The 26,665-nt window shown below is 43.8% G+C and overlaps 1 protein-coding gene across 6 annotated transcripts in view; it reads right to left on the bottom strand.

Annotated features, from left to right (window-relative positions):
- jade2 (jade family PHD finger 2) overlaps window positions 1–26,665 on the bottom strand; it is a 162,202-nt gene that overhangs the window by 48,469 nt on the left and 87,068 nt on the right. For all 6 annotated transcript variants that reach the window (XM_080201440.1, XM_080201435.1, XM_080201441.1 and 3 more), the window contains 4 exons: window positions 18,775–18,986; window positions 15,061–15,228; window positions 10,091–10,207; window positions 6,107–6,625 (listed from right to left, as the gene is read on the bottom strand). In XM_080201440.1, the coding sequence (XP_080057566.1) occupies window positions 6,107–6,625; window positions 10,091–10,207; window positions 15,061–15,228; window positions 18,775–18,986 (1,016 nt within the window). The remainder of the gene's footprint in view (window positions 1–6,106; window positions 6,626–10,090; window positions 10,208–15,060; window positions 15,229–18,774; window positions 18,987–26,665) is intronic.

The following is a 26,665-nucleotide window of genomic DNA, read 5'->3' as shown; positions in this document are numbered from 1 at the left end:
AAATTCCAGTTAATAGCTGAAAGAATGGTATGTTTTAAAACTTTTACTGTAACAAATGACTAAAAGCACAGTTGATTAAACAGTATTTTCTTTTTGTATACAAATTATACTTTTAACTACAAAAATTGTGTTCCCATTTTATATTCATCAGCCATAGCGCACTCCACAAAATTATGCTCCACACAGCAAACAGACCTCAGTTACTTCCAGATTCACAGTCCATGGTTCACAGGCATACAGGAGGGTAGTGGCACTGTAGACCTTTAGTTTTGTTCAAAGGCACGCAAGACAGTTCAATCATTTCCACATGACTTGTCTTTGCAGAATATTACGCATCAGATGGCAAGGCAAAGTACCAGACACTGAAGTTCCCTCTAGAGCAAGTCTACCATCAGTCCACACACTGCTGATGAGAGGGCAGACCCGGTGGGCAGGTCATGTCATCCGTCTGCCAGATGAAACCAAGCAGCTCCTTTTTGGGGAATTCTCTGCTGGAAGACACTCGCATGGAGGGCAGAAGAAATGTTACAAAGACACACTTAGGGCCTCCCTGAAGTCGCTTGACATAGTCATGACCACCTGGGAAATGCTGGCACAAAACTGCCCTACCTGGCGTTGCCTCATCCACAAGGGCTGTCAAGCTTATGAAGGAAGGTGCATTGCTGGAGCACAACTTAAGCGCGAGCTGTGCAAGTCCAGAGCCACCAGTGCAACAACTATGGTGCCTACACAAGTCTGTCCAATATGTGCCAGGACATTCCGTGCACGAATTGACCTGATCCATCATCTTCGGACACACCACATCCAGCCTCAAAATGACTAACAATGTCGAGGTCCTCATCGACGACACTGAATGGACAACAACTTCCAGATTCCAGTGGGTTCCCATATCCCCATTTATCTGCATAGTAACTTTCATTGACCAGGTCCAGGTGCTGTCCCAGTTTTTGGAGAAAGCCCGTCACCAGCAGTAAAGCCTGTTTTGATGATTTTTCTTCCTCCTAGCCATTCCAGAGTTGTTGTGATGGGAGGTGAACCAATGGCCACATAGCATTATCCCAGCCTATGGATTGCCAGTCCAGGGACATTAACACTACAACACCATCTTCACCCATATTATATTTATGATTTTATGTTATGCGCTCATAGAAAATAATTTCTGCAGTGGGCAATGAGGTGGTTTATACAGACTTCCCACAGTGCGAACTCTCAATTTAGAACGTTAGAAATGATGTCAAGTAAAGTTTGGCCCCCTTGTTTTAATCTCAACAAGCTGGAAAAATAAATCAAGGACAGGGCTAGAAGGAACTCACTCCCAATTGTAGTGTCAGGCAACAATCTAATGGCTGGGCAGCCAGACATGTCATGGGCTGTCCCTCGATTTGAAGATGATTTCTACTCAGGCTAATTTTTGATCCACCGATCTTTAGGTACACAGAAACATAGAAAATAGGAGCAGGAGACCATTTGGCCCTTTGAGCCTGCTCCACCATATATCACAATCATAGCTGGTCATCCAACTCAATAGCCTATTCTCAATGCTTTCTCCCCATAACCTTTGATCCCATTCGCCCCAAGTGCTATATCCAGTCGCCTCTTGAATACATTCAATATTTTGGCATCAACTACTTCATGTGGTAATGAACTCCACAGGTTCACCACTCTGTGGGTGAAGGAATGTCTCCTGGGGCAAGACAAGAGGCAGGATGTCCCATGAGTTAGTGGGGTCCAAAGTGCAGAATTTACTTCCTTTTGTTTCCTTCTTTTTCATTGCTTTGCCTGATCATTAAGAATCACAGAATCCCTAAAGAAGGAGGCCACCCAGCCCACTGACTCTGTAACAGCTCTCCAAAAAAGCATCCCGACCAGATCCATCCACCTATCCCCATAACCCTGTGCATCTACCATGCTTAATCCACCACTTACCTATACATGTTTGGATACTTATGGGTTACGGGAATAGGGCAGCAGGGGGTAAGTGGGGGTGGCATGCTCTTTCGGAGAGGCGGTACAGACTCGACGGACGAGGTGACCACCTTCTGCACTGTAGGGATTCTATGGATTAAGGCATGAACTCGAAGCATGATGCAACTTAATGGACAGGCTGCTGCCATTCTGAACATTTGGCAGCAAACAACTTCTAATTAGTATGGCCAGTGTTCCCATGCTTCTGAGTGTCTTTGAAGCACTGCATTTGTCCTCCCCTGGAATACTGGCCACTTGAGAGAGGACTGGACCTGGCGGAGGAGCGGATTATCAGCCAACTGTACTCAGTGTCCAGTCCATCAAAGTTGATTTTGCAGAAGTTTTAGCTGAACACTTGTGGACCTGACTTCAAGAAGGACACAAGCGTTTGACTGTCCTTTCACTGAACCTGGAGGATGTGGTGGCGGTATTGCTAATGTTTCTGGGCTCCAATGTGTATATGAAACATAATAAGTGTAGTGAAATAACATGGTCTTGCACGTCTTCAAAGAATGGATGAAAATAGAAATATAATTTGACCACAGGATTTTTTTTGTTAATTGAGAAACAGAATGCATTGTTCAAGACATTAGAGGACATAAATCAGGAAGCAAAAAGTTGGGTGAAATCAAGATTGTAGGAGAAAGGATAGGTGAAAGGGTCAAGGAAATCTACAAAAAGACAAGAGCTATTCATACAATAAGAAAGTAAACACCAATACAACACAGTCTTTTCCATTAGCTCCATATTCTTAGAATCATACAGTACAGAAGGAGCCATTTGGTTCATCGAGTCTTCATCTACCACAATCCCACCCAGACTCTATCCCCATCTATTTACCTTAGCTAGTCCCCCTGATACTAAGGGGCAATTTAGCCTAGCCAGTCAACCTGAGTTGCACATCTTTGGCGAGCGGGAGGAAACCAGAGCACCCAGAGGAAACCCACGCAAGAGAAATGTGCAAACTCCACACATAGGCAGTGACCCAAGCCAGGAATCGAACCTGGGTCCATGGCGCTGTGAGGCAGCAGCGCAAAAACCACTGTGCCATCTTCTCCTTTCTTTTCTCTATGATCTTCTCTTTTTAACCTTCCTATATTGGAAGTTAGTGACCAAGTCTGGGGTCCACATTTGCAGATTCTGACAGTCTCTGATATTTCATCAAGTTAACAATTGCCAATATTGGATTTTCATACTCTTTCGCTATAGGGCATTGCAACCAAACTGTTCTTCTCTCAAAGCCTACATGCGTATGCTTAAAAGCAGGAGACACTTTGGTTTTTTTGTAACCCTTTATTGGGAACACTGCTTTTGATTGTAGTGCTTCCACTTTCACCCAGTCTGAATCAACTAATGCTACATCGAACAGAGGCTGAACCCGGGTCATCGTTTTGTTCTGCGTAGCTCCGTGACATTTTACACTGCGTGTATGCGAGTCTAAATACTGACGTCAAAGATAGCTCAAAGTCGGGAATTTATAGATGATTTGCAAAGTAGTTTTTACTTGTGCTGTGAGAAGCAAGGGTTAGTTCCACCTTCTATTGTACAAACCTAATTCTCCCACATCTGGAAAGCAAGTAAGAAAAAGATTGCAAGAAAAAGGGATGGAGATAGAGATCGAAATAAGAACTAGGAATGCAAACTGCTTTAAATGGGAGATTTGCGCAACAAGCTAAAAGCAGTAGGTAGGACTGTAAATTCCGACAGCAGCCTGTAAACGCAATCTTCTGTCCAAGAATGTACTCAGATAACATCAATATGTATCAGTGAATCAGTGAGTCATTATTCTCCACTTCAGGGCATGCTTAGTTCACTAACACGCTGATATAAAGCAATTTTTACACAATATACTCTTCAGTCTGCTAGACACGCTTTCGCAATCCTGTGTAGCCAGCCACAGACGGATAATTTTCTGAGCTTCTCCTGTTCTGCAGCTGAGACTTTGTCAGGAGAGCGTTGGAAACTCCCCCCCCTTTACTTGTGTAAATGGGGCTGCAGACACTACATTTACAGCAGGCTCTGAAGGAATCGGCTGGCTGATAAAGAAGGTGCAAGGCGGGGCACAAAGGTCACTGTGCCTCCCAGGGAAGAGAGACATGGCCAGGCAGTGTGCCCTGCAACCGTCAACCTGGCAGTGCCAACCTGTACCAGGGAGCCATGCCAGAAGTGGGCCCTAGGGGGGAGCCTCACATGCGGACAGACACTCATCTATTTGTGGCAGGGGTGGAGTGGAGCGGAGCGAACATTGTGAGCAATGAGGTGTTCGGTGGTGGGGGGTTGGGAAGTTGCAATGCTGCTGTTGTGGGGGGGAATATAGAAGGGGGCTGATGCCTGCAATGATTGGGAGGACCAGAAGTGATTGAGGGGCCGGGGTGGTGGGACTCATTCTTTTTCCAGTTATCCATTAGCCCTTTCTCAGTGGGGCTGGCTCCCGGCTCGGAGAATCCCTGCCTCTTCAGTGATAACACAAACCATTCCCACTCTTTTTTTTAAAGCAGCTAAAGTGACAAGATCAAGAGAGAAAACTGGCCAGTGCAGCTGGAGAATCTCATGCCGATTTCCTCGCCAGAACTGGCACTCTGCCAGATCGTGATGTGGAGATGCCGGCGTTGGACTGAGGTAAACACAGTAAGAAATCTGACAACACCAGGTTTAAGTCCAACCGACTTATTTGATCAAATAAATCGGCTGGACTTAAACCTAGTGTTGTCAGACTTCTTACTCTGCCAGATCCTCATAAGATCCCAAAGTTCAGTGGAAGTTGAACCCACTGCGCTGGGAATAAGGCTGACTCAGCCAAAAGAGGCAGAGACACTTGTATTTCAGGATGCAATGATTTCACTAGATACACGATGCATCTTCAACAGCAAGACATCGAGCTTATTTCCACCCCGTGGGGCCACTGCTTTCAAGGAGACACTGGCGGCAGAAATGAGAAAACCATCTTTTGGAGAGCTAGGAGCCGCAGGAGATTATTTTAAAATGTTAACAATGAAATAGCATAATAAGGGATCACTTCACCAATTCCAGCTTTCAGCCTCGGTTAGGCACACAACAAAGGAGTAAACTAACCTGAATCACCATTTCCTCTAGATTAGTGAATGCGATTGTCTGTCACAATCCTGTGTGTACCCACAGCATTGCACTCACTCATGTTAGCTTTTATGGTCTATTCTGGTTTATGGGAGAGGGTCAGTTTCTTTTCTAAATGTGAGGTCATCCATTTTGGTAGGAATTACAGCAAAATGGACTATTAGTTAAATGGTACAACGTGCAGGGGGACCTGGGTGTCCTTGTGCAAGAATCACAAGGAGTTGGTTTGCAGGTGCAGCAGGTAATTAAGAAGGCAAATGGGAATTTTGTCCTTCATTGCTTGGAGTTTAAAAACAGCGAGGTTGTGTTGCAGTTGTATAAGGTGCTGGTGAGGGCCACACCTGGGTTACTGTGTACAGTTTTGGTCTCCTTACTTGAGAAAGGATATACCGGCACTTAAGAGGGTGCAGAGCACATTCACTAGGTTGCTTCCGGAGTTGACAGGGTTGGCTTATGAGGAGAGACTGAGTAGACTGGGACTATACTCACTGGAGTTTAGAAGAATGAGGAGAGATCTTACAGAAACATATAAGATTATGTAAGGGAATAGATAAGATAGAAGCAGGGAAGTTGTTTCCACTGGCAAGTGAAACTAGAGCTAGGGGGCATCACCTCAAAATAAGGGGAAGCAGATTTAGGACTGAGTTGAGGAAGAACTTCTTCAAAGGGTTGTGAATCTGTGGAGTTCCCTGCCCAGTGAAGCAGTTGAGGCTACCTCGTGAATGTTTTTAAGGCAAGGATAGACAAATTTTTGAACAGTAAAGGAATTAAGGTTTATGGTGAGTGAGCAGGTCAGTGGAGCCGAGTTCACGGAAAGATCAGCCATGATCTTATTGAATGGTGGAGCAGGCCCAACGGGCCAGATGGCCTACTCCTGCTCCTAGCTCTTATGTTTTATGTTGGCAGCAGAAGACAATACCAATTATTGGACCTCCCAACACATAAAAGATTATGACGGTTGTTAATGCAGGTTTAACGGAGAAACAAATGACAGCTGGTTCCACAGTGGTCTGCGTGAGGTGTAAGTAACTTCAAAGCTCATACCCACCCTCTCCAAATCTTGCCGCAGGTGTGTGAAGAGCCGCAGTCGTCGGTATAAGATGTCCTGTTCCTGCTGGGCCAGATTGTCCACTTCATCCGTTTTGGGAGCCAGGAGAGGCTTATTGAAATTCGACTTTCTCTTGAGTCTCCAGTACTGGTAGAAAAAATCCACCAAAACGTCGGACATCTGCAGCTGCTGGGCCACGTCGGAGGGCTTTACCAGTTCATAGAACTCCTCCTCGAGTTGTTGCAGCTTCTGCTTCCTTAGGCTCGCCTTCTCCAGGTCTCGCTCAGTCTGGTTGACCTCCGGCATCCCATCAGTTGCCGTGGCAAGCTGCCGTGCCTCGTTCAGTTTGCTCATGGCCTCGTCCCGTTTGGTGCAGGAGTTGGTGGGAGTGCTGCTGTGATCCAGGCAGTAGGACTTAAACTTAACTTCATCATTCTCGGCGAGAATAGTCCTCATTTCCAAGTTGCGGTCAAACGCACAGGTCACGTGGAATGCTGTTATACAGGAAGCCATTGAGCACTGGAAGGGAAAGCAAAGATAATCAATGTAAGCTGCTCCTAACAAGCAGAGCTAAAAGTGAATAAGATTACTCGCAACACTTTACGGTTTACAAATTTGCAATGGTTTTCCCTCCACTCCACCAGGGAACTCCATTTTCCTGGCGAGGCCCTCACATTGGCAGTATAGCTACACTGCAGGGCATGTGTGCTAAATACGTACTAACCTGCAACCTGTGAGGAATGGAACCCAGGCTGGGATTTTTCACTCCTGATTGAGTCAGGCAGGGAATGGAAAGTCTTGGGCGAGCAGACAAATTGGGTTTTAAATTGAGGTGAATTTGAAAAGTGATTGCCCCCCTCCCACCATTAGTAAAGGGAGCAGGGAGGCAGGGAAATCCAGGATGAACTCCTTAATGCTGGGGGATGACCTTCAAAGCTAATGCCCCAATCCTGGTGGGACCAAGCTACTGACGGGTGAATCAGAGGCTCGCGCTGCCAGCAATACGTCACGGGACCTGTCCCTGGCCGTTTTTTTCCTAAGTGTAGGGCTATGTGGTTGAAAAAGCTGTCGATACTGCTTTTCCCACCTGTTATTGGCCTTTACCAACTTCCGGGAAAATTCCATCTTCAAATCTGTGTGGGATTTGCGCACTGACCTATTGCACCTTTTGGAAAGTTTATCATTTATGAGTGTCACCAGTAGGCTTACATTAACACTGCAATGAAGTTACTGTGCAAATCCCCTAGTCGCCACACTCAGGTGCCTGTTTGGGTGCACTGAGGAAGAATTTAGCATGGCCGACGCGCCTAACCAGCACGTCTTTCCGACTGTGGGAGAAAACCAGAGCACCCGGAGGAAACCCATGCAGACACGGGGAGAACTTGCAGACAGTGACCCAAGAGGGGAATCGAACCCGGGTTCCTGGCGCTGTGCTGCCTGTGTGACGTGTGAAGATATCTACAGCAAACAGTTTTGATAACTGATGGTTTGCTAATTTGATGAAGTGACAAAAGCTGCTTCAAGCAATCGAGGCAGGTTCTACCCCAGCTATTTCCCCAGCCTAGTCCCTCTAATCAATCCAAAGACGTGTGGGCTAGGTTGATTGGCCGTGCTAAACTTGTCCCTTAGTGTCCTGAGATGCGTAAATTAGAGAGATTAGTGGGTAAATATGTAGGGATATGGGGGTAGAGGCTGGTGGGATTGTAGTCAGTGCAGACTCCAATGGCCTCTTTCTGTACTGTAGGGACTCAGTTCTGATGTCAGCCTGAGGATCTGCACCCTTTTCTTCTGACGCAAGTCCTGCTCCACTGCACTTCTGCTGATAGAACAGAGACAAGAGAATTTTGGCAGTCTCGCCACTCTGATTCAACTCCGAGGTACAGCTCATTGTGATAAGAGAGCAGAGGATTGCCAGTGTCAAGGCAGAGGGGGAAAGTGGTCAGAATGTGGAATTCACTACCATATATAGTGGTGGAGGCAGTAAGTACAGGTCCATGAAGGGAAAGGTTGATGAATATATGAGGGAGGAATTAATGGAAGGATCTGTTGATGGGGCAACACACATGGTGGCACAATGGTTACCACTGCTGCCAAACTGCGCCAGGGACCTGGGTTCAGTTCCTGGCTTGGAGTCTGCACTGTCTCCCCGTGTCTGCATGTGATTCCTCCGGGTGCACTAGTTTCCTCCCACAGTCCAACAGACGTATTGGTTAGGCGCACTGGCCATACTAAAATCGCCCTCAGTGTACCCGAACAGGTGCCAGAGTCTGGCGACTAGGGGATTTTCACACTAACCTCATTGCAGTGTTAATGTAAGTCTACATTGCAGTGTTAACGTAAGTCTACTTGTAACACTAATAAGTGAAAACTTTGAACTTTAAAACAATGCAAGGTGGGCAGAAGCTCATGCGGAACATAAACATTAGGATCAATCTGTTTCTGTGAAAATTAAAAAAAGTGACACACCCAAAACAATTACGATTAACTAGAATAGGAAATTTCTTAACATGAGAATATTCAAAAACATACACAGTACTACTACATGCGAGTTTTAAATTGGAACTTACTTTAAGGCACTTAGGCCTTTATCCGTCCATTTTTTTCCTGACAATTTTCTTCCTTCGCCTTTTTCCTGGATATACAATAGGTTACAGCTCTGCAGGTATTGGCTAATTTTGGATACCTTGCCAAAGTGACCATCCTTCACATACAGGCCAAGACAGTAACCTTCAGTAGACGGTTCATCAGCATGTGGCGCCATATGTAAGTCTAATTATAACTTCACTTTAAGGGCAAAATTCTCCCTTATTCAGGGGACTAAGTCCCGTGGCGGAGACTGGAATGTGGAGGGTTTCCCGCCGTGAAGGCTGACAGGAAAACACACTAAACCCTCCAGCCCCAACCTCCTTAATTATGCAACGGGGTGGTCCGTGCCCTGTTCCGTGGGGGGGCAGGCCCGATGTCGAGTAGTCTGTCGTCCTATCTCAACGCCATATTGAAAAGGTGCCTAACATCACTGACCCACTATTGAAAAAAGGTGGACTTCCTCAGAATGAAGATGGATCTCCAGGAACATCCTGAAGCTGGAACATGGACCCCCTGCAGGGCACTGAATCTGGAAGGTCTGCCAGCAGATGCTCTCCCCCCCCCCCACACCTACTGTGGTAGTGTTCTGGGGTCCAGGGTCGCTGGCAGCCTCCATCGTGAACTCCAGACCCAATGCCAGGCATCGTTAAGGTGAATCCCAACATACGCACACCACATTGTTCCAGACACATTTTGCATGGGTGTGTTTTCCTGCTGGGCGCTGCAGAGTGGGTGGGTGTCTTCATCTGCGTCCGATTAACAGGATGTAAATAACTCTGACACTGGCCTCAGGTCAGTTTTCCCAGTCTGCCATGGTGGGCACCAGCGGAATATCCTGCTGTAAATGCACGGCAAAGCTAAACCCAATTTTTGGGACCGCCAACCAAATTCTCCTCTCCCCAACCCCTTGCTTGCCACTGAACCCAATAGCGGGCACGTGGGAGAATCCCACCCAAAGTTAATGCAGCTTCCAGGAGGAGTTGTTCACTAGAGATCAGTAGTGGGAAATCAGCCCAATTTTCCTCTTTCTTACCCCTAACCTGCAAAGCTCCGGCCATTGTGTGGTTAAGATCAGCCAATTTAGTACAGTCTGTACAGCAGGAGGGATGGGTATCAAACTTGGATTGTTCATAGTCTGTACAAGTCAGTTAATGAACTGTCACCTCCAGGAGAGCCCAAGACATTTACATTCTACAAGTTTCCACAAAGGTGTAAATTCTCCTGTCTACGATCAGTCAAAATGAAGGTTCAGGCTGGGCTCGGAAGCAGGGAGTTAATTAATGCAACAAAGCATAATCTGGCACTTTAATCACCTCTACATCTCCTACCAGAACAAACTGCATTTCACTTTTATTGTAGTCATGGAACATTACTGGAAACTGGCATGCTCATACTAACCTGAATGCATGTCCCAGTCCGTTCACTGCAAAGGCTACAAGCCAGAGCCCATCTGCTAGCGGGAATGTGTGACACCTTTGTAATGGGTTCCATCTTCTCAGGGCAACCTATACTTACCTAAAAATATTGAAACACATTAAATCTTAGTTTGATGGGTCATGAAGTATTTTTACCTTGCCTTTGTCGAATCATGGATCTAGATCTTGCCATCATAAGGGCAACTGGCAGAAATCTGTCCTCAGCCTCTGCCCATATCACACTGGACTGAGTGCCTCCGCCTCTGCCCAATCGTATTGGACTGGGTGCTGCGGCACTTGTTTGTTTCAGGCAGATACTGTGGACTGCTAAGTGGTCAGAATTGGAAAATGAACACCACGAGTTGGTGGCCCTATACTTTGACAGTTCAATATTGTACATTTATTATCTATCTTACTCTATTCCTTCCTCTTTCAGGCAAACCAAATAAACCAACTCAAATTAACAGGGATAAAGTAAAAGGGGCAGATCCCCAAAAGGAGGATGAACAGCCCGAACAGAAACAAAGTGCAAAGGAAACTTAAAACATCAAACCAAAATGTGATTGTCGGAGTCTATAATGCATCCCAGCCCCTGTGGTGCCCAACGGGCGCACAAGGCATCAAATGCACCCATGGACACTGCAGGCTCCCTCTCCAGGGACACCTGGCAGCGAACATAGCTGTGGTAGAGGGGCAGACAATCAGGACAGATGACCCCGTCGATCGCCTGCTGTCTGGACCTGTTAATGGCATGTTTTGCCAGGCCCAGGGGCAGATTCATGAGGAGGTTGCCATCCCGACCTGCCCCGCTCTGTACCAGGTGCCCGTAGATCAGGAGCGTGGGACTGAAGTGCAAACAAAACATCAATAAAAGGTTCTTCCGGAAAAACAAAAAGGGGGAGCAATCTAAATCACAAAACGTAGACATGGTCCACGGACTCCACCAGGCCACAGAAGGGGCAATCTTGGGAGCCCGTGAACCCACGAAACCTACGGCTGTATGGAACGACTGCATGCATCACCCTCCACCCCAGGTCCCCAGGATAATTGGGGGAGATCCCTCTGTAGAGGGACCTCCACCGCCCGGTGGCAACAAGGCCCGCAAAGGTGTATCCGGGCGACAGGCGAGGATGCGGTAGTGGAAGGTGCGCAGCAGCAGCCCGTACAGGAAACACCTCCGTGTGCTGGAAAAAGGCACGGAAGGCATTTCCATGAGGCGGCATATGCTGTGGGGCACCTGACCCAGGAGGTTGGGGGGGGGGGGCGGCATAGGCTTTGGGCCAACATGGAATTCCGTCCAAACAGGGGAGCATTCGGGCGGGATTCCACCGCACACCTGCGCTGCCTCGAGACCACGTGCACAGTCAGGGCCAAGCACGACCATCCTATGGTCTTGGATGGCTTTGGCCGCGCACCAGATGGGCAGCCCCAACTATTCCTCAACTGGAAGGGTGGCTGCAATTTGCTCTCAAGGTTTGGTAATCCATCTCATAAAACAGGTACTGAAAGGACTTGAGCTCGGTGTGAGCTAATTGGTGTCTGATTTTTCGTACTAGCTTATGAAGGGAAAGGGAATTTAAAAAAGAACGCCAGATCTGTCTTGACTCCTAAAGCTATCGCCCTGTGAACAAAGAGGAATATACTTTTACAGTGTAAAGAAACTAAATAAAGCGCACACAACTCAGAAATTAAAACAGTCAAACTGGAAATGTAGAAGCAGGACATTGAATATTTCAAATGCAACTGACATGTGGCATATTCCGGTTTTAGTTATTATTGTGTGTTTGATTTGTATACATGTAATAGACTTAATAATAATACATTTAATAGACTTAATAGAGTTATAACAGAGTTAGAATAAACTATTCTAGAGTTATTGAACAAAGAGATCTAGGAGTATAGGTTCATAGCTGCTTGAAAGTGGAGTCACAGGTGGACAGATTGGTGAAGAAGGTATTCGGCATGCTTGGTTTCACTGGACAGAACATCGAATACAGGAGTTGGGGTGTCTTGTTGAAGTTGTACAGGACATCAGTAAGGCCACACTTGGAATACTGTTCTGGTCACCCTACTATCGAAGGAATATATAGTATTAAATAGTATTTTCTGTACTAGAACGAGTACAGAAAAGATTTATCAGGATGCTACCGGGACTGGTTTGAGTTAGAAGGAGAGACTGGATAGACTGGGACTTTTTCCCTGGAGTGTGGGAAGTTAGGGGTGATCTTATAGAGGTCTATAAAATAATGAGGGGCATAGATCAGCTAGATAGTCAACATCTTTTCCCAGTCTAAACCTAAAAGGCATAGGTTTAAGGTGAGATGGGAGAGATACAAAAGGGTCCAGAGGGGCAATTTTTTTCCAGAGGGTGGTGAGTGTTTGGGACAAGCTGCCAGAGGCAGCAGTAGAGGTGGTACAGTTTCGTCTTTTAAAAAGCATTTAGATAGTTACATGGGTAAGATGGATATAGAGGGATATGGGCCAAATGTGGGCAATTGGGACTAGCTTAGTGGTTAACAAAAAGAGTGTATGGAGAAGTTGTGCCGAAGGGCCTGTTTCCATGCTGTAAACGTCTGTGACTCTCTGACTTCTATTATCTAAAGCAGTGGCGAGTAATTGTTTAATGAAGCAAACACTAATTTTGGTGGGAAACATTGCATCCAAGTGAGGCATGAAACCCATGCTGGGAACTGGAATAAGTTTTCTACCAACGCTAGGGCGAAGCATCACCAGATCATGTACAGTATAGGTTAATAGAGAATAATATTTCTTTATATCCCAAGGCAGTAATCCCAGAACAGGCAGATGCTCCTTCTATGACCCCAAGTTCATTCCTTAGCTCTAGCTTCAGCTTTTTGAAACCAAGGCCAGATGCCTGAGTGAAAATGGTGGCAGAGGCATACATCTGGAAGTCCTGCTCTGAACCCCACCATTTTTAGGAATGGAGGCAGGTTCTAAATTGCACATCTGTGGTTCATGGAGGTCATTTGTACATATCAGGAAGAGCAGAGGGTCCTAACACTGAGCCCTAGGCAACTGCACTATAAACCTTCCTCCAATTCAAAAAACATTAACCACTGTTTTGTTTCCTGTAACGCAACCATTTTCACATCCATATTATCCTTTTTACTACATGAGCTCCAACTTTGCTCACAGGTTTGCTGTGTGGCACTTTATCAAATAACTTTTGCCAGTTTATGTACACCACATCAACAGCATTACCTTCACCTACCCTCAGTTACCTCATCAAAAAACTCAAGCGTGTTAGTTAAAACACAAATTGACATTGACTTTGCTTAATTAACCTGCATTTGCCCAAGTGACTCTTAATGTTTTCCCCAATTTATCATTTCTAGAATGTTTCCCATTACCGAGATGCAACAGCCGCATAGTAGGAAAAGTCACAAGTTCACCCAGCTCATTTGGGTCATCTTTCTAGCCAGTGTACAAGAGCCAACTGTCCTCCTGATCATTCAATCATAAAACAATTATGTTGCAGTTAGAATCAGCAGAACATTTATGAAAGTTTATGAAAGCAAGGAAGTTTAAACAAATGTGGAGTAATGCTTTGTGGAAAAGCACTGTCTATTGCATGTGTGTGAATATGTGATTGTCCTTCCTCACAGATAGGGAAATTGCACCAACAGAATGTAAAGATGTTAGACTTCTTCCTGGTGTTGCCTATTTTAAACAAAATGAGTAAGAGCCCCTTGTGTTTCAATGCAAGATCAGAGTTGTATATTAACTTTGTCCTTTTCTTTTTCCATTCACTTCCATGTTTATCGAGGCAAGGAAAGCTACTGCAAATAAAAATAATCCGTAATAATTGCAGGTGCCCAGTGATAATGTGCTGACAAGACGGAGAAAGGTTTCCTCTACTCTCTCCTAACAATTAACCTTAGAAGAGTATGCCATAATGCACCAATGTAATCATCTATTTCCCGACACTAGCCATTTTTAAGGGCTGCAAATTAGATTGTTGGCTTGGCACCAAATTAAGGACAATTCTGTCACCCCGTTCTCATGGGGAAAGAGGACTGAGACTGTCCACATTCATTTCAAACAAAACACTTGCAGCCAACTGAGAGAAAAGATTTGATGAGATCCCAGAGGTGTGAGAGCTACATTGAACCCAGTATATTATTTAATTCTTGTGAGAGGGGTTATCATCCAAATAACAAAGTCTTGTTAAAAAAAATCCCCAGGTTACAAATGCTTTCTTTTATTTAAGTTTGCTAACCTCTAAATTTTGATTCTAGCCAATTGTAGTATAAACACATCATTCACAACGAAGTCAAATAATCCAACTAGCTTTGTACCAAGAAAATATTTAACTCTTGAATTTATTTTCCTTGGTCAACAGGAAAAGTAGTGGGCACCCACTTCTCTCAAAATGAGATGACAGCAGTTTGGTGAGACCTTGTTGTTAATCTTGAGATTGCATTGGAGGGGGTGCAGAGGAGAATCACCAGGACGCGGCCTGGGATGGACCATTTAATTTATGAAGAGAGATTGGGTTGTTTTCGTTGGAGCAGAGAAAACTGAGGAGGGAGGGGAGGTGCAACCTGACCGAGGTGTATGAGGGGCATGGACAGAGTGCTAAGGAGCAGCTGTTCCCCTTAGCTGAAGGGTCAGTCACAAGGGGACTTAGGTTCAAGTTAAGCAGCAGGTGGTTTGGAGAGGATGTGAGGAAAAACGTTTTTATCCAGGATGATAACGGTCCGGAATGCACTGCCTGGGAGGATGGTAGAGGCAGGTTGCCTGATGTCCTTTAAAAAGTACCTGGATGAGCACTTGGCACATCATAACATTTAGGAGTATGGACCAAAAGCCGATAGATGAGATTACATGGAAGACTAGATACTTCTTGCATGTCAGTGCAGATTCGATGGGCCGAAGGGCTTCTTCTGCACTGTTTGATTCTATGAATCTCTGTACAGATAGGTGACTTACTTCAGGTATCCATAAGGCACAGCTAACATGGACCCACTTGGTACCACTGCGTGTTGGCTTCAGCGCACCTCCTCTCTTAGGACACAACAAACACTTTGGCTGAACACCCAGGGCACACGTCCGACACAACCAGCTGCCAAGGGGCACCTTCAGAATTCCGTAACAAGCCTGTTGTGATTTAAAAACAGCAAACGGTCAAACGTCTCCTACGAGGACACAAGCGAATAAACTCTTATCTATGGGAAGGCTGTGAGCCAAACTGTCATCTGTCATCATCAAGTCAGCATTCAACTGAAGTTCTAAAGAATTAGCCATCTTAGCCAACGTTGGAATCAATATTTAAATGACACTTGTAAAACTAACAGGAATTTTCTTTTCATAATGTTACGGCTCTCAGTTAAAAATGATTCTTTACTGGAAATGGACAACAGTTACAGTTAAGACAATTGTTTATCATGTCTAAATATTTCTGTTCTAATTTTAAAATGGCCGCCACCATCTCTCTGGAGCTCTGACCTTCTGTCCAAATAATCTGAAGAAGCTCCGTGGAAATTCAAGATGGCTGGCTGACATGGCAAGAAGCAGACAACTACTTTAAGAATTACCAAACGCGTGCCGGTACATTCTGGCTCTGATGTTGGAGAGATTTACAAAAACCACAATCTGTGTGTGCAGGCAGTTGGTAATCACAGTTTATAGGATTAAATCACAGGGTTTAAAGTTAAAACATATGCACAATAGCAAAGCCTAAATCCGGAAAGTACATGTGCCTGAAACCTAGTAATGCCTGAGCTTCCAGGGCAAAGACAGTAAGGAGTCTCACAGCACCAGGCTAAAGTTCAACCGGTTTATTTGGTAGCACAAGACGCTAGCTTTCGGAGCGCTGCCCCTTCGTCAGGTAATAAACTTGTTGGACTTTAACCTGGTGTTGTGAGACTTCTTACTGGGTTTACCCCAGTCCAAAGCCGGCGCCGCCACGTCATGACTTCCAGCGCACAGCAGAGGTTAATTGAAAAATGCCAAACATTACCAATCGCATGCTTGGTGGATCATTTACTGAGTTCTTTCTTGCTGATTATAGCATGTTACTATCATTAATCATTAATATTAATTCCATCTAAAAGCAATTTACATTCATACGACACCTTTAATATAAAGTCAGCGACAAAGGGAGAGATTAGTAAGGAGTGGCCAATATCTTTTTATCAGATTAGATTAAATTAAAATTTAAGATCTTGGTGAAAGTGATGGGGGTTAGAAGAGGTTCTTAAGGGTGGAGAGATAGAGATTGAAGGGCGGAGTGTGTTAAGGAGGGAGTTCCAAACAAATGGACGGAGGCTGCTGAAAACTGAAGAAAATACACATCCCAGACCGGGTGTCATGCAGAAATCTAATGCTGCTACTTTGCACGGTCAGGGATCTGTTTGGTTTATTTATTAGTGTCACGAGTAGGCTTATATTAACACTGCAATGAAGTCACTGTGAAAATCTCCTAGTTGCCAAACTCCGGCACCTGTTTGGGTACACTGATGGAGAATTTTCACAGATAAGACCCAGGATTCAAACAAGGAAATCTTACCACTGCACTGGGTCTTACAGGAAATGTATCATGTGCCACCAATATGATATTTAATTTTGCTAAATAGATGAACATGAACTCTAGCTGCGTGTATCTCGGGCTAAGTAGACAAATTTACCTACAAGTACTTGGAGAGACTCTTCCCGCTCAAAAAAGACAGTAGGACTAGGGGGCACAGCCTCAAGATAAAAGGGGGGTGGTTTAGAACGGAGTTGAGGAGGAACTTCTTCACTCAAAGGGTGGTGAATCTCTGGAATTCTCTGCCCGTTGAAGTGGTGGAGGCTGCCTCGCTAAATATTTTTAAGACGCGGGTTGATGGGTTTTTGATAAGAGAGGGGATTAAGGGTTATGGGGAGAGGGCGGGAAAGTGGAACTGAGCAGCGACAGATCAGCCATGATCTTATTGAATGGCGGGGCAGGCTCGAAGGGCTAGATGGCCTACTCCTGCTCCTATTTCTTATGTTCTTATGTAATAGTAAATATGTGTACCCAATGTGTATTTGGGCCAGTGCACCTAACCAGCACATCTTTCAGACTGTGTAAGGAAACTGGGGCACCCAGAGGAAACCCACACAGACACGGAGAGAACATGTAGACTCTGCCCGTTCTCACACCGGGAATCGAACCCGGGTCCCTGGAGCTGTGAGGCGGTAATGCCTGTGTCACCTGCTCATTCAACATATTTGAAAGAGATGAAAGGATCGAGTCTTGTGGCACTGTTTGCAGTATAGATTTATTTACTAGCTGTATTTGTTAGGCAAACAGCATTTCGAGTCTGGTGAACAGCTGACTGATGTAGTTATGAGAAAGAGAGTTTTAAAATCTTTTTGTTCCAGCAGATCATCAGATAAATCTGGAATTTAATCTGGGTTCTATTGAAACTAGATAGCAATCTGAACTGAGTTTAGACTCTGGGAAGGCTTGTGGTAATGGGAAGAAACTGTGCCGTAGGTTAGTTTCAAGGTGAGTGCTGGTATAGCGAAGTGCCTGCTGTTTGGGAGCTTTGAGGAAATAAGTGATTTGTAATTACTGTAACTACACTTTGGGTACACGTATTTACTATTCAAGCACTTGTAGGTAAATTTGTCTAATTAGCCTGAGATACACAGAGCTAGAGTTCATTTTCATCTATTTAGCAAAATTAAATATCATGTTGATGGCACATGATACATTTCCTGTAAGACCCAGTGCAGCGGTAAGATTTCCTTGTTTGAATCCTGGGTCTTATCACCTTTTCCCAGAAAATCAGGCAGGTAAAACTGTAACCTGGCTGAAAGGAGATTGAAGGTTCATTTACCACAGCAGCCAATGATTCTAAACTCAAGGAACTGTGGAGCATAAAACCCACAAAGCTTGACACCAAAGACGTAGAATGTAGGATTTAAGGTCAGCCAGATATTTAAACATATTGTTTGATGCAGGAAGAAACGCTATAGAACGTTTACTAATGGTGTTTACCAGGAGATCAAACAGGTATGGTGAAGTCCATAGATATAGCAAGTTGAAAGGACAGGCCTGATGGGCTGACTAGCTTTCTGGGCTATCATCCTGACTGTGTATCATGCATCATCATGCTTTCTCATGTCAGATAAAACATGGGTTGGATACGAACTAAAGGTTCATAAATTCTGCCCCAATTTGAGAACAGTGTTCTTTTCCCATATCTGCTGCTGTTGCACCCAGGGCTTCAATCACAGTAAAATGAATTTCATACACTGGGGAGGTGACGACCTAGTGGTATTATCGCCAGACTATTAATCCAGAAACTCCGCTCATGTTCTGGGGACCTGGGTTCGAATCCCACCACAGCAGACGGTGGAATTTGAATTCAATATTAAAGAGAATCTGGAATTAATAATCTATTGACGGCAACGAAACCATAGCTGATTGTCCTAAAGAACCAACGGGTTCACTAATGTCCTTTAGGGAAGGAAACCTGCCATCCTTACCCAGTCTGGCCTACATGTGACTTCAGATTCACAGCAAGACGGTTGACTCTCAACTGCCCTCCAAGGACAACTAGGGATGGGTAATAAATGTTGGTCAGCCAGTAACGCCCATGTCCCACAATCGAATAAATAAAAACATAAGCATTCATGGATTACCGAGGCCACGAACAAAGAATGATTGTTTACCTGGTGAACGCAGATGTTGCATTTATCACAGAAAACCATCTCATTACCGTCCTCTCCCTCTGGGGAGCGGCACACATCACACACCACATCCTCATCATATTCAATGCCAAGGCCCTCTTCCGTCTCGATGGCCAGGTTCATGTTCTCCTGGCACTGACTTTCCAGCTCCTCAATGATCCTCTCCATCATCAGCTCATCAACTTCGAGCATTCCTGGGAAAACAAATAGAATTTTTCATCTTGTTATCATCAAATGGACCTCAGCAGGTATCTAATATTTTAAAACCCAGAGGGATTCAACCGGCTAGATAAGGAGGAACCATTTCTTCCAGTGGGATATCCGGAGCAAAAGGGGCAGAGTCCCAAGACTAGAGTTAGGCCATTTAGCAATAAAATCAGGAGGCACTTCTTCCACATAATGGTCAATGAAAATCTGGAAAACGTTCCACAAAATGGTTAACTTACATTTTTGAGTCTTTCTGTTACACAAAGTACTTAAAAATATGGACCAAAGGCAGGTAAATAGAACTGAGATACACATCAGCCAAGATCAAGTAAATGGTAAAACTGCCTCGGGGGGCTGAATGGCCTACTTCTGGTACTATGTTCCATACCAATCCTGTATTATCTGAAGGAAATCAGTGGGTCCAGTTCCCCAAGAGGCCAGGACATCTGACCGGCTAAATAACAGCTAGACAGGCTAAAAGTCTAGTGAACGGCCAGAATCATCGAAGATTCCGTGTCCAGGCATACTCCCAGATGTAGAGTTGTGTCTTCGCTGACCCAACAATGGACGTTTAAGTGGTATGTTCAAGCCTTTTGTTTTACTCTTCAGTGGAAACAGGATGTTAAACAGGCGGCCAATCTGATTGCGTCAGTGTCCCTGAAGCCAATCAGGTTCAAATTTCTCCCTTAGTTTCTAGGGTTTTCCACTTTTCTCCCTCATCTCAGGATCTTTGGATGCATCTGGTCAGGGCCAGGAGCTTTTTACATACTTTGGCTCAACTGCCTTTCCTAATAAGTTCTTTTTGTCCACCACTTCGCTCATTTCACTCTCAACGACTTAATAATTCACATTCTTCTCTGTAATAAGACCAATGCAAAATATTTATTCAAGAATTCCTCCATTTTTTGATCACTATCCATGAAATTGACAATCCGTTCTTTGCAGAAGTCCAACCTCAGTCTAAAAATAAGATGGGTTGCTACAGTCCCTCTCCTGTCTTGGGAATTGGATAAGTACATGAAAAAAATGTAAGGCTACAGGGAAGAGGCAAGAAATTGGAACCAGCTCTTGGTAGAACCAGTACAGATGCTGAAACTATTTTGTTTTCTCTAATTAAATGGTTTCTAACCTCTCTGTACCATATTTGACGCCGAGATCAGTTTCTGAACACATTTCCATGCTATCACTAAGGCTGCCTACTTCAACTGTTACAAAACCCAACTGTTGGACAAATCAGATCCCCAGGGTGGAAGTCAGTTTGATAGATCCTAACTTTTATTTTCTACTTAGGTATGTGGAAGGCAGCTACCGAACAAAGTCGCAGGAATCTGCTGCTGGAACTTTTAACAAGAGAATAAAACATTCATTAAAGAAGAAAAGATGAACTGTATGTAATACATGGCTCCCTTCATCCCAACTACACCTTTACAGATATGTACAGATTTAGAAAAGGAAATGGTTGTTATAACTGTAGTATTGGTACAGGTGAAATCTAGTACAGAACCTACAAAAAGGCGGGAGGATATGGTTCAAGATTATCTAGAGAAATCTTTAATTACTGGTGAAAGAAGTCAGGTTATTAGACGTTTTGGATGTTTTGTTTTGAATGGAGAAATGTTCCCTTACTCCAACAAAATAAGTAAATAAAGTTTTGAGAAACACTGGAGCAGATCAGTTACAGATGGTGGCTGATAATACAAATTGTGTTGTGAACAGTTTTTATGAAGGAAGCAGTATTAATAAAAGGGTATTAATGGCATTTATGAATCTGTTTCTTTGTGTAAAGTCAATTCGAGCAGAAACTTCATCAGCACAATTTTTAAGGTGGGCATTATTCCGGAATCACCTATTGAAGGGGTAGATTTTATTCTGGGTAATGACTGGATAGTAGAGACAAGAATGTGGTGATGACTGTATTGTAGTAAGCAGCTGATCATGATGATTTTAAACGACCGGAAGTTACGGTATTCAAAAATTGGGACACTTATTTCAGATAACAAGAAATTGAAGGAAAACCTGCTTGATGTAGAAAACCAGCTTTCTGGTATGAAAGAGGAGTTTGTGAATGAAAAAGATGAATTGGTGAGAATGATCGAGAATCACTCACGGAAGATGGAATACTTGACTGAGAACCTGAAATGTCTAAATAATAAACTTGTGGAAGCAAACCTGACAAAAGGTCAATCTTCAGTTAAAACTTGGATTAACTTCAAGCGTCGGGGAAATGTCGCAAACAAGAAAAAGAATCGCTGGGAGATAAGAATAATTTGTTGAATGCAGAATTAGAAACCAAAACTTAAACTTTATCTTGAAAAGAGCAATGAGATTCTGGAACTTCAAAACAAATTGGAGAGAATGAAGATGTATGACACAAAATGTCACAGTTCTGAAGCCGCTCCTGTGAATTAAAACTCCTTCCCTAATTGTGGTACAGTTGAGCAGAGAACTGGTTCATGTAACATTATTGTTCTATCAACCTCAGTAATGGACAGTACAGAAACAGCTGAAGTGCCTGCAAAATTAGAAATTACAAACTGTAAACAAAAAGGACTGAAATTGAAAAATTATCATCGAAAGGAGAGGCTGAAACTCTGGAGGTGGATCTTTAGTGAAGACATCCAAGAGGAAGTATTGTTTTGGAGAAGATTCCAAGGCATGTTCTTCCAAAATGGAGATTGGAAACCTTTGTGTGGTAGACAGAGACCAATTGGCTCTCAGACAAGTATCTGGGGAGAAGGGGGAAGGATTGATAAAAATTGCTAGAAGTTATTTTGGGTGGCATCTGCCAATTGGTTTCAGCGTGTGGGGTGTCTAACCTCAGTTCACTTAGTATTTACTGAGATCATTAGGTAAATTTTGTAACTTGTGTTATACATTGTATTCTTTTGATAGAAGTTCATCAGCAGACTTCCATGATTTTTGTTCACTAGCTGCCTTCCACATATCTGAACAAAGAAGTCAGGATTTATCATTCTGGGTTCCACACTGGGATCTGACTTGTTTAGCAACATCACCTAGGACACCTCCACAATGTCACCCAACTCCAACCTTACCTCAGCTTGTCTCCTACTGACACCTTATTCATGCCTTTGTTATTGCAAAACACAGCTTGCCGGCCTCCCATCTTTCACCTTCCATAACGGTAAACTCATCCAAAACATTGCTGCCCACATCCCAACTTGCACCAAGTCCCATTGTCCCATGCTTGTAATCATCGACTTCCAGTGGCTCCCAATTAAGCACTGCCTCAATTATAATTTCTCATTCTTGTTTTCAAAATCCTCCAGGACCTTGCCTGTTCCTATTGCAGTATTCTCCTCCAGCCCTATGAGAGAGAAATCAATGCCCCTTCAACTCAATTTCACCATCCTGATGTTAGCCTTAAGCTCTGGAATTCCCTCCCTAAAACTTCCAGGGCTTTTGTTCTCTACATTTTTTTGCTGAGGTCACCCGTCTTAATATCTCCTTATGTAGCTAGATGTCAGATTTTCTTTGATAAACTTCCTATGAAGCACCTGGTGCATTTATTTTATCACACTGAAGGCTCTATATAAATGCAAGTTGTTAGTGCAGTTGATGCTGGCTTATCCTAAATCTAATGTGGAGATGCTGGCGTTGGACTAGGGTAAATACAGTAAGAAGTCTGACAACACTTAGACCTGGTCTTATCCTAAATCTATCAGCAGCTTTTTTTCTTGTTAATTAGAGCTGAGGTCTCACTATCATCTTTATTTTTATTTAAGTGTCATTCTTTTTCTACCATCCTGTGGTCTGATTTCCCTCTCCACCTGTGCTGGCTCCTTGTCTTTCTAAAATTTGTCCTAATTCAACTTACTGCTTCACAGACGTTGGGATCAGGGGCCAAACACATTCCAACTTGGAAGTGAATTTTTTTTTTGGAAAAACAGAATTTTATGGACAAATGATAAGCCACAAGAAAACTGGGTAAAAATGGGTTTGGTCAACAAACATAGAACATCATATTGAGCTGAGCTATCTGATTTCAGGGTAGCAATGTGAGGTTGGGGTTGGTCTCCGGAGGGAAGAACATTGCCTCAACCCTTGATCAAGTGACCCATGCTAGAGAATCAGGTGCGGACATCCGGCATGAGAACAGGATTGGCCTCAGCTGTAATGCCCATTTCTACCATCCTTGGGATCTTGCTCACACTCCGCGCTGGAGCCCAAATGTGGAATGGTTCTTCGGGCAGGATTTGGAAGCTTGTCAGCACCTGCTGAATTGGTTCCCTTACTGAGTCGTCGCCGCCAGGCAACAAAACAGGGAAACTATATTTTCTTTCAGAAAGAAAGGTTGTTCAGTCCATCAAGCACAGCCCATTAATTCAGCCCAGTAGCAATTCTGGCACAATAGCCAAACATTATAATTTATTGAAATTCAATGCGTAATGTTTATTGTACTCAATACACGGCTCATAACTCTGATTCTGCTGCAATTGCTTGGAGTGGTTTGCAAAGGATGTCTGATAAGACACGCGATTGAATTGGGTGCCCTGCCTTCCTATCACAAACATCAACACATTTATTACGGTGGGGAATTTGCAGCATGGTTTAATCACAGAAAGCTGTGAAGTATTAAATCAAATGTGTGTAGAAATGTAAAACTACGGTTTATAATATTCATACTCAAACACATGGAACAATAAGACTGCACTAATACTCATCCTTGGCTATAACTGCTCTAATTCCACCTTTTGACATCGTGCCTCACATACTTGACCTTTCCTCTACTGCTTTTTCAACAGAATGGAGTAGGAGCACTTTTGAAGTATTCTTTCTGGTTGTATCACAGCTTGGTATGGCTCCTGCTCTGACCAAGAAACTACAAAGGGTCATGAATGAAGCCCAGTTCATCACGCAAATCAGCCTCCCATCTATTGACTCTGTCGACACTTCCTGTGACTCAGACAAGCAGCCAGCATAATTAAAGATCTCGCCCACCCCGGACATTCTCTCTCCTACCTTCTTCCGTCAGGAAAAAGATACGAAAGTCTAAGGTCATATACCAGCCAATTCAAGAACAGCTTTCTCCCTGCTGCCATCAGACTTTTGAATGGATCTACCTTATATTAAGTTGATCTTTCTCTACATCCTAGCTCTGACTGTAACACTATAATACTGCGCCCTCTTGTTTCCTTCTCCATGTACAATGTGCTTCCTCGGTACAGCATGTAAGAAACAATACCTTTCACTATATACTAAAACATGTGACAATAATAAATCAAATCAAAGTGACCATTCTGAAAGACCACCACCCAATTTTAGACATCAACTTTCCACTGGAAATGGCAGGTTCTGTCTCTCAATGGTATACAACTGACTGAAATATAGCATATATAATATAAATATAATTTCAGCATTGTAACACTGACTACTCAGAAATGCCTGTACTTACATAGAAACATAGAAGATAGGAGCAGGAGGAGGCCACTTGGCCCTTCGTGCCTGCTTCTCCATTCATTACGATCATGGTTGATCATCCAACTCAATAGCCCATTCTTGGTTTTACTTCATAACCTTTGATCCCATTCGTTCTAAGTGCTATATCCAGCCGCCTCTTGAATGCATTCATTGCTTTGGTATCAACCACTTCCTGTCATAATGAATTCCACAGGCTCACCACTCTTTGGGTGAAGAAATGTCTCCCTCACCTCTGTACTAAATGGTCCAACCTGAATCCGCAAACTGTGATCCCTGGTTCTGGATTCCCCCACCACTGGGAATACCCCCCCTGCATCCACCCTGTCTAGTTCTGTTAGAATGTCATAAGTCTCTCTGAGGTGCCCCCTCATTCGTCTGAACTCCAGTGAAAACAATCCTAACCTAGTTAATCTCTCCTCATAAGTCACTCCTGCCATCACCAGAAAGGACGGAAATGGCCATTTAAATCGATTATGATGGTGCAATTTTCTGTTTTGAAAATGTTCATTTTAGCAAGTCAAAGGCCTTCAACTTTTTCTTGTATCACCTTAAGTACTTTTCCTATAAGACCATAAGATACAGGAGCAGAATTAGGCCATCTGGCCCATCGAGTCTGTTCCACCATTCAATCATGGCTGATATTAATGGTTGGATGCCCCAACAGCATGACTGAAATGACTTGACCCCAATGAAAGTCATTGGCATGTCCTTGTCATGACAATAACCCAGCCTTGTTGCCTGCACTTAAGGGCAAGCAGCAGCCAAGTGCAAACTGCAGCCAGTTTCGAGTTCCTTGATACAATTTATTCTAAGCACAGGTAACAACTGCATAGAAATAATGCAGGCAAGAGTTTAATGTCTATCATTAATCAGGGCATTAGTTGTAAAACATAGTGGTAGGCACAGCAAACTTACCATTATTCAATGGCTCCAATGAAATTTTGGGGAAACCAGTGTCCATATGGGGAAGAAGTTGAATTTTCATTTCTATACATAACCAGCAGTCCCTCCAGCAATCAATATAATTGTAGTTTCCAAAAGAAACTTCAGGTTTTTCGATAAGTAGAAAATTGGCATAACTGGAAATGATTAGATTAGAATAACGTCATCTCAAATCTCAAGGGAAGAATACAGACTGGAGATCACCCGTCATGGCGGACACCTAGAGTCAGGCTTCTCTGTGCTGTTGGCACTTGACAACTCCCTGAATGAAGCATCAGCTACGAGTGGGAGTTTCTGAAAAATATCTTTTGTTGCTTGCAACCAAATAATACCACATTTAGCTGATATTTATTAATTTAGGATGATATAGGAGTATTGTGTTCAGTGCAGGGTTGAACGATTCTATGATTCTACAGTGCAGAAGGAGGTCATTCGGCCCATCAAGCCTACACTAACCACAATCCCTCCCAGGCTCTATCCCCATAACCCCATGCAGTTATTCCAACTAATCCCCCGACACCACAAGGCAATTTAGCATGGCCAATCCAACTAACCCGTACATGTTTGGACTGCGGGAGGAAACCGGAGCCCCCAGAAGAAACCCACACAGACACAGAGAGAACGTGCAGACTCCACACAAACAGTGACTCAAGCTGGGAATCAATCCCAGGTCCATGGCGCTGACAGGCAGCAGTGATAACCGTCCTGACTCAATCATATTAATTATTTTCCTGCAAAACTCAAGGCTTGCATTCCCTGTCTCCATCTTTCCCTCTTGTACACGATGCAAAACCATGTAGCAAACGTCAGTCAAAAACAGAATATGAACATTTCAGGGGAGACTGCAGTTTAAATGCAGACAGATCCAATTTGTTCTCCTACGCACATCCAAATCCCAAGCCAGGTACAGAATTCATGCTGCTTTCAGCTTGTGGGACATCTCCTCCTCTTCCAAAGCAAGAGAATGACATTGTATTTACAATCTAAACAGTGACAGAAAGGAACACTGCTCCAGAACTCTCCCTTCCACAGGGTAATTGATCAGAGGGGTAATTACTTAGTTGGAACTGTAACGACTGAGATACACCATTCCTTAACTATTACCAATTAACTGATTGTGCTGTTGCTTTGCTGCAGCAGTTCCACGGCGTAATATATAATTAGCATAACAAAGTGCAAACTGGTCAATTACGTTGCAGTTATTAATTAGCAGGATACGGCCATCAACTATCTCGTTAATGCTTGGATGGGTGTCTGGTAAGCTTTGGCCTTTACTTTTAAAGAA

The sequence above is a fragment of the Carcharhinus amblyrhynchos genome, chromosome 13 (assembly GCF_965287045.1).
Source record: "Carcharhinus amblyrhynchos chromosome 13, sCarAmb.v2.hapA, whole genome shotgun sequence".
In the NCBI taxonomy this organism is placed as follows: Eukaryota; Metazoa; Chordata; class Chondrichthyes; order Carcharhiniformes; family Carcharhinidae; genus Carcharhinus; species Carcharhinus amblyrhynchos.
Note: the sequence above shows the minus strand (reverse complement) of the source record. Positions and strands in the feature narration are given on the sequence as shown.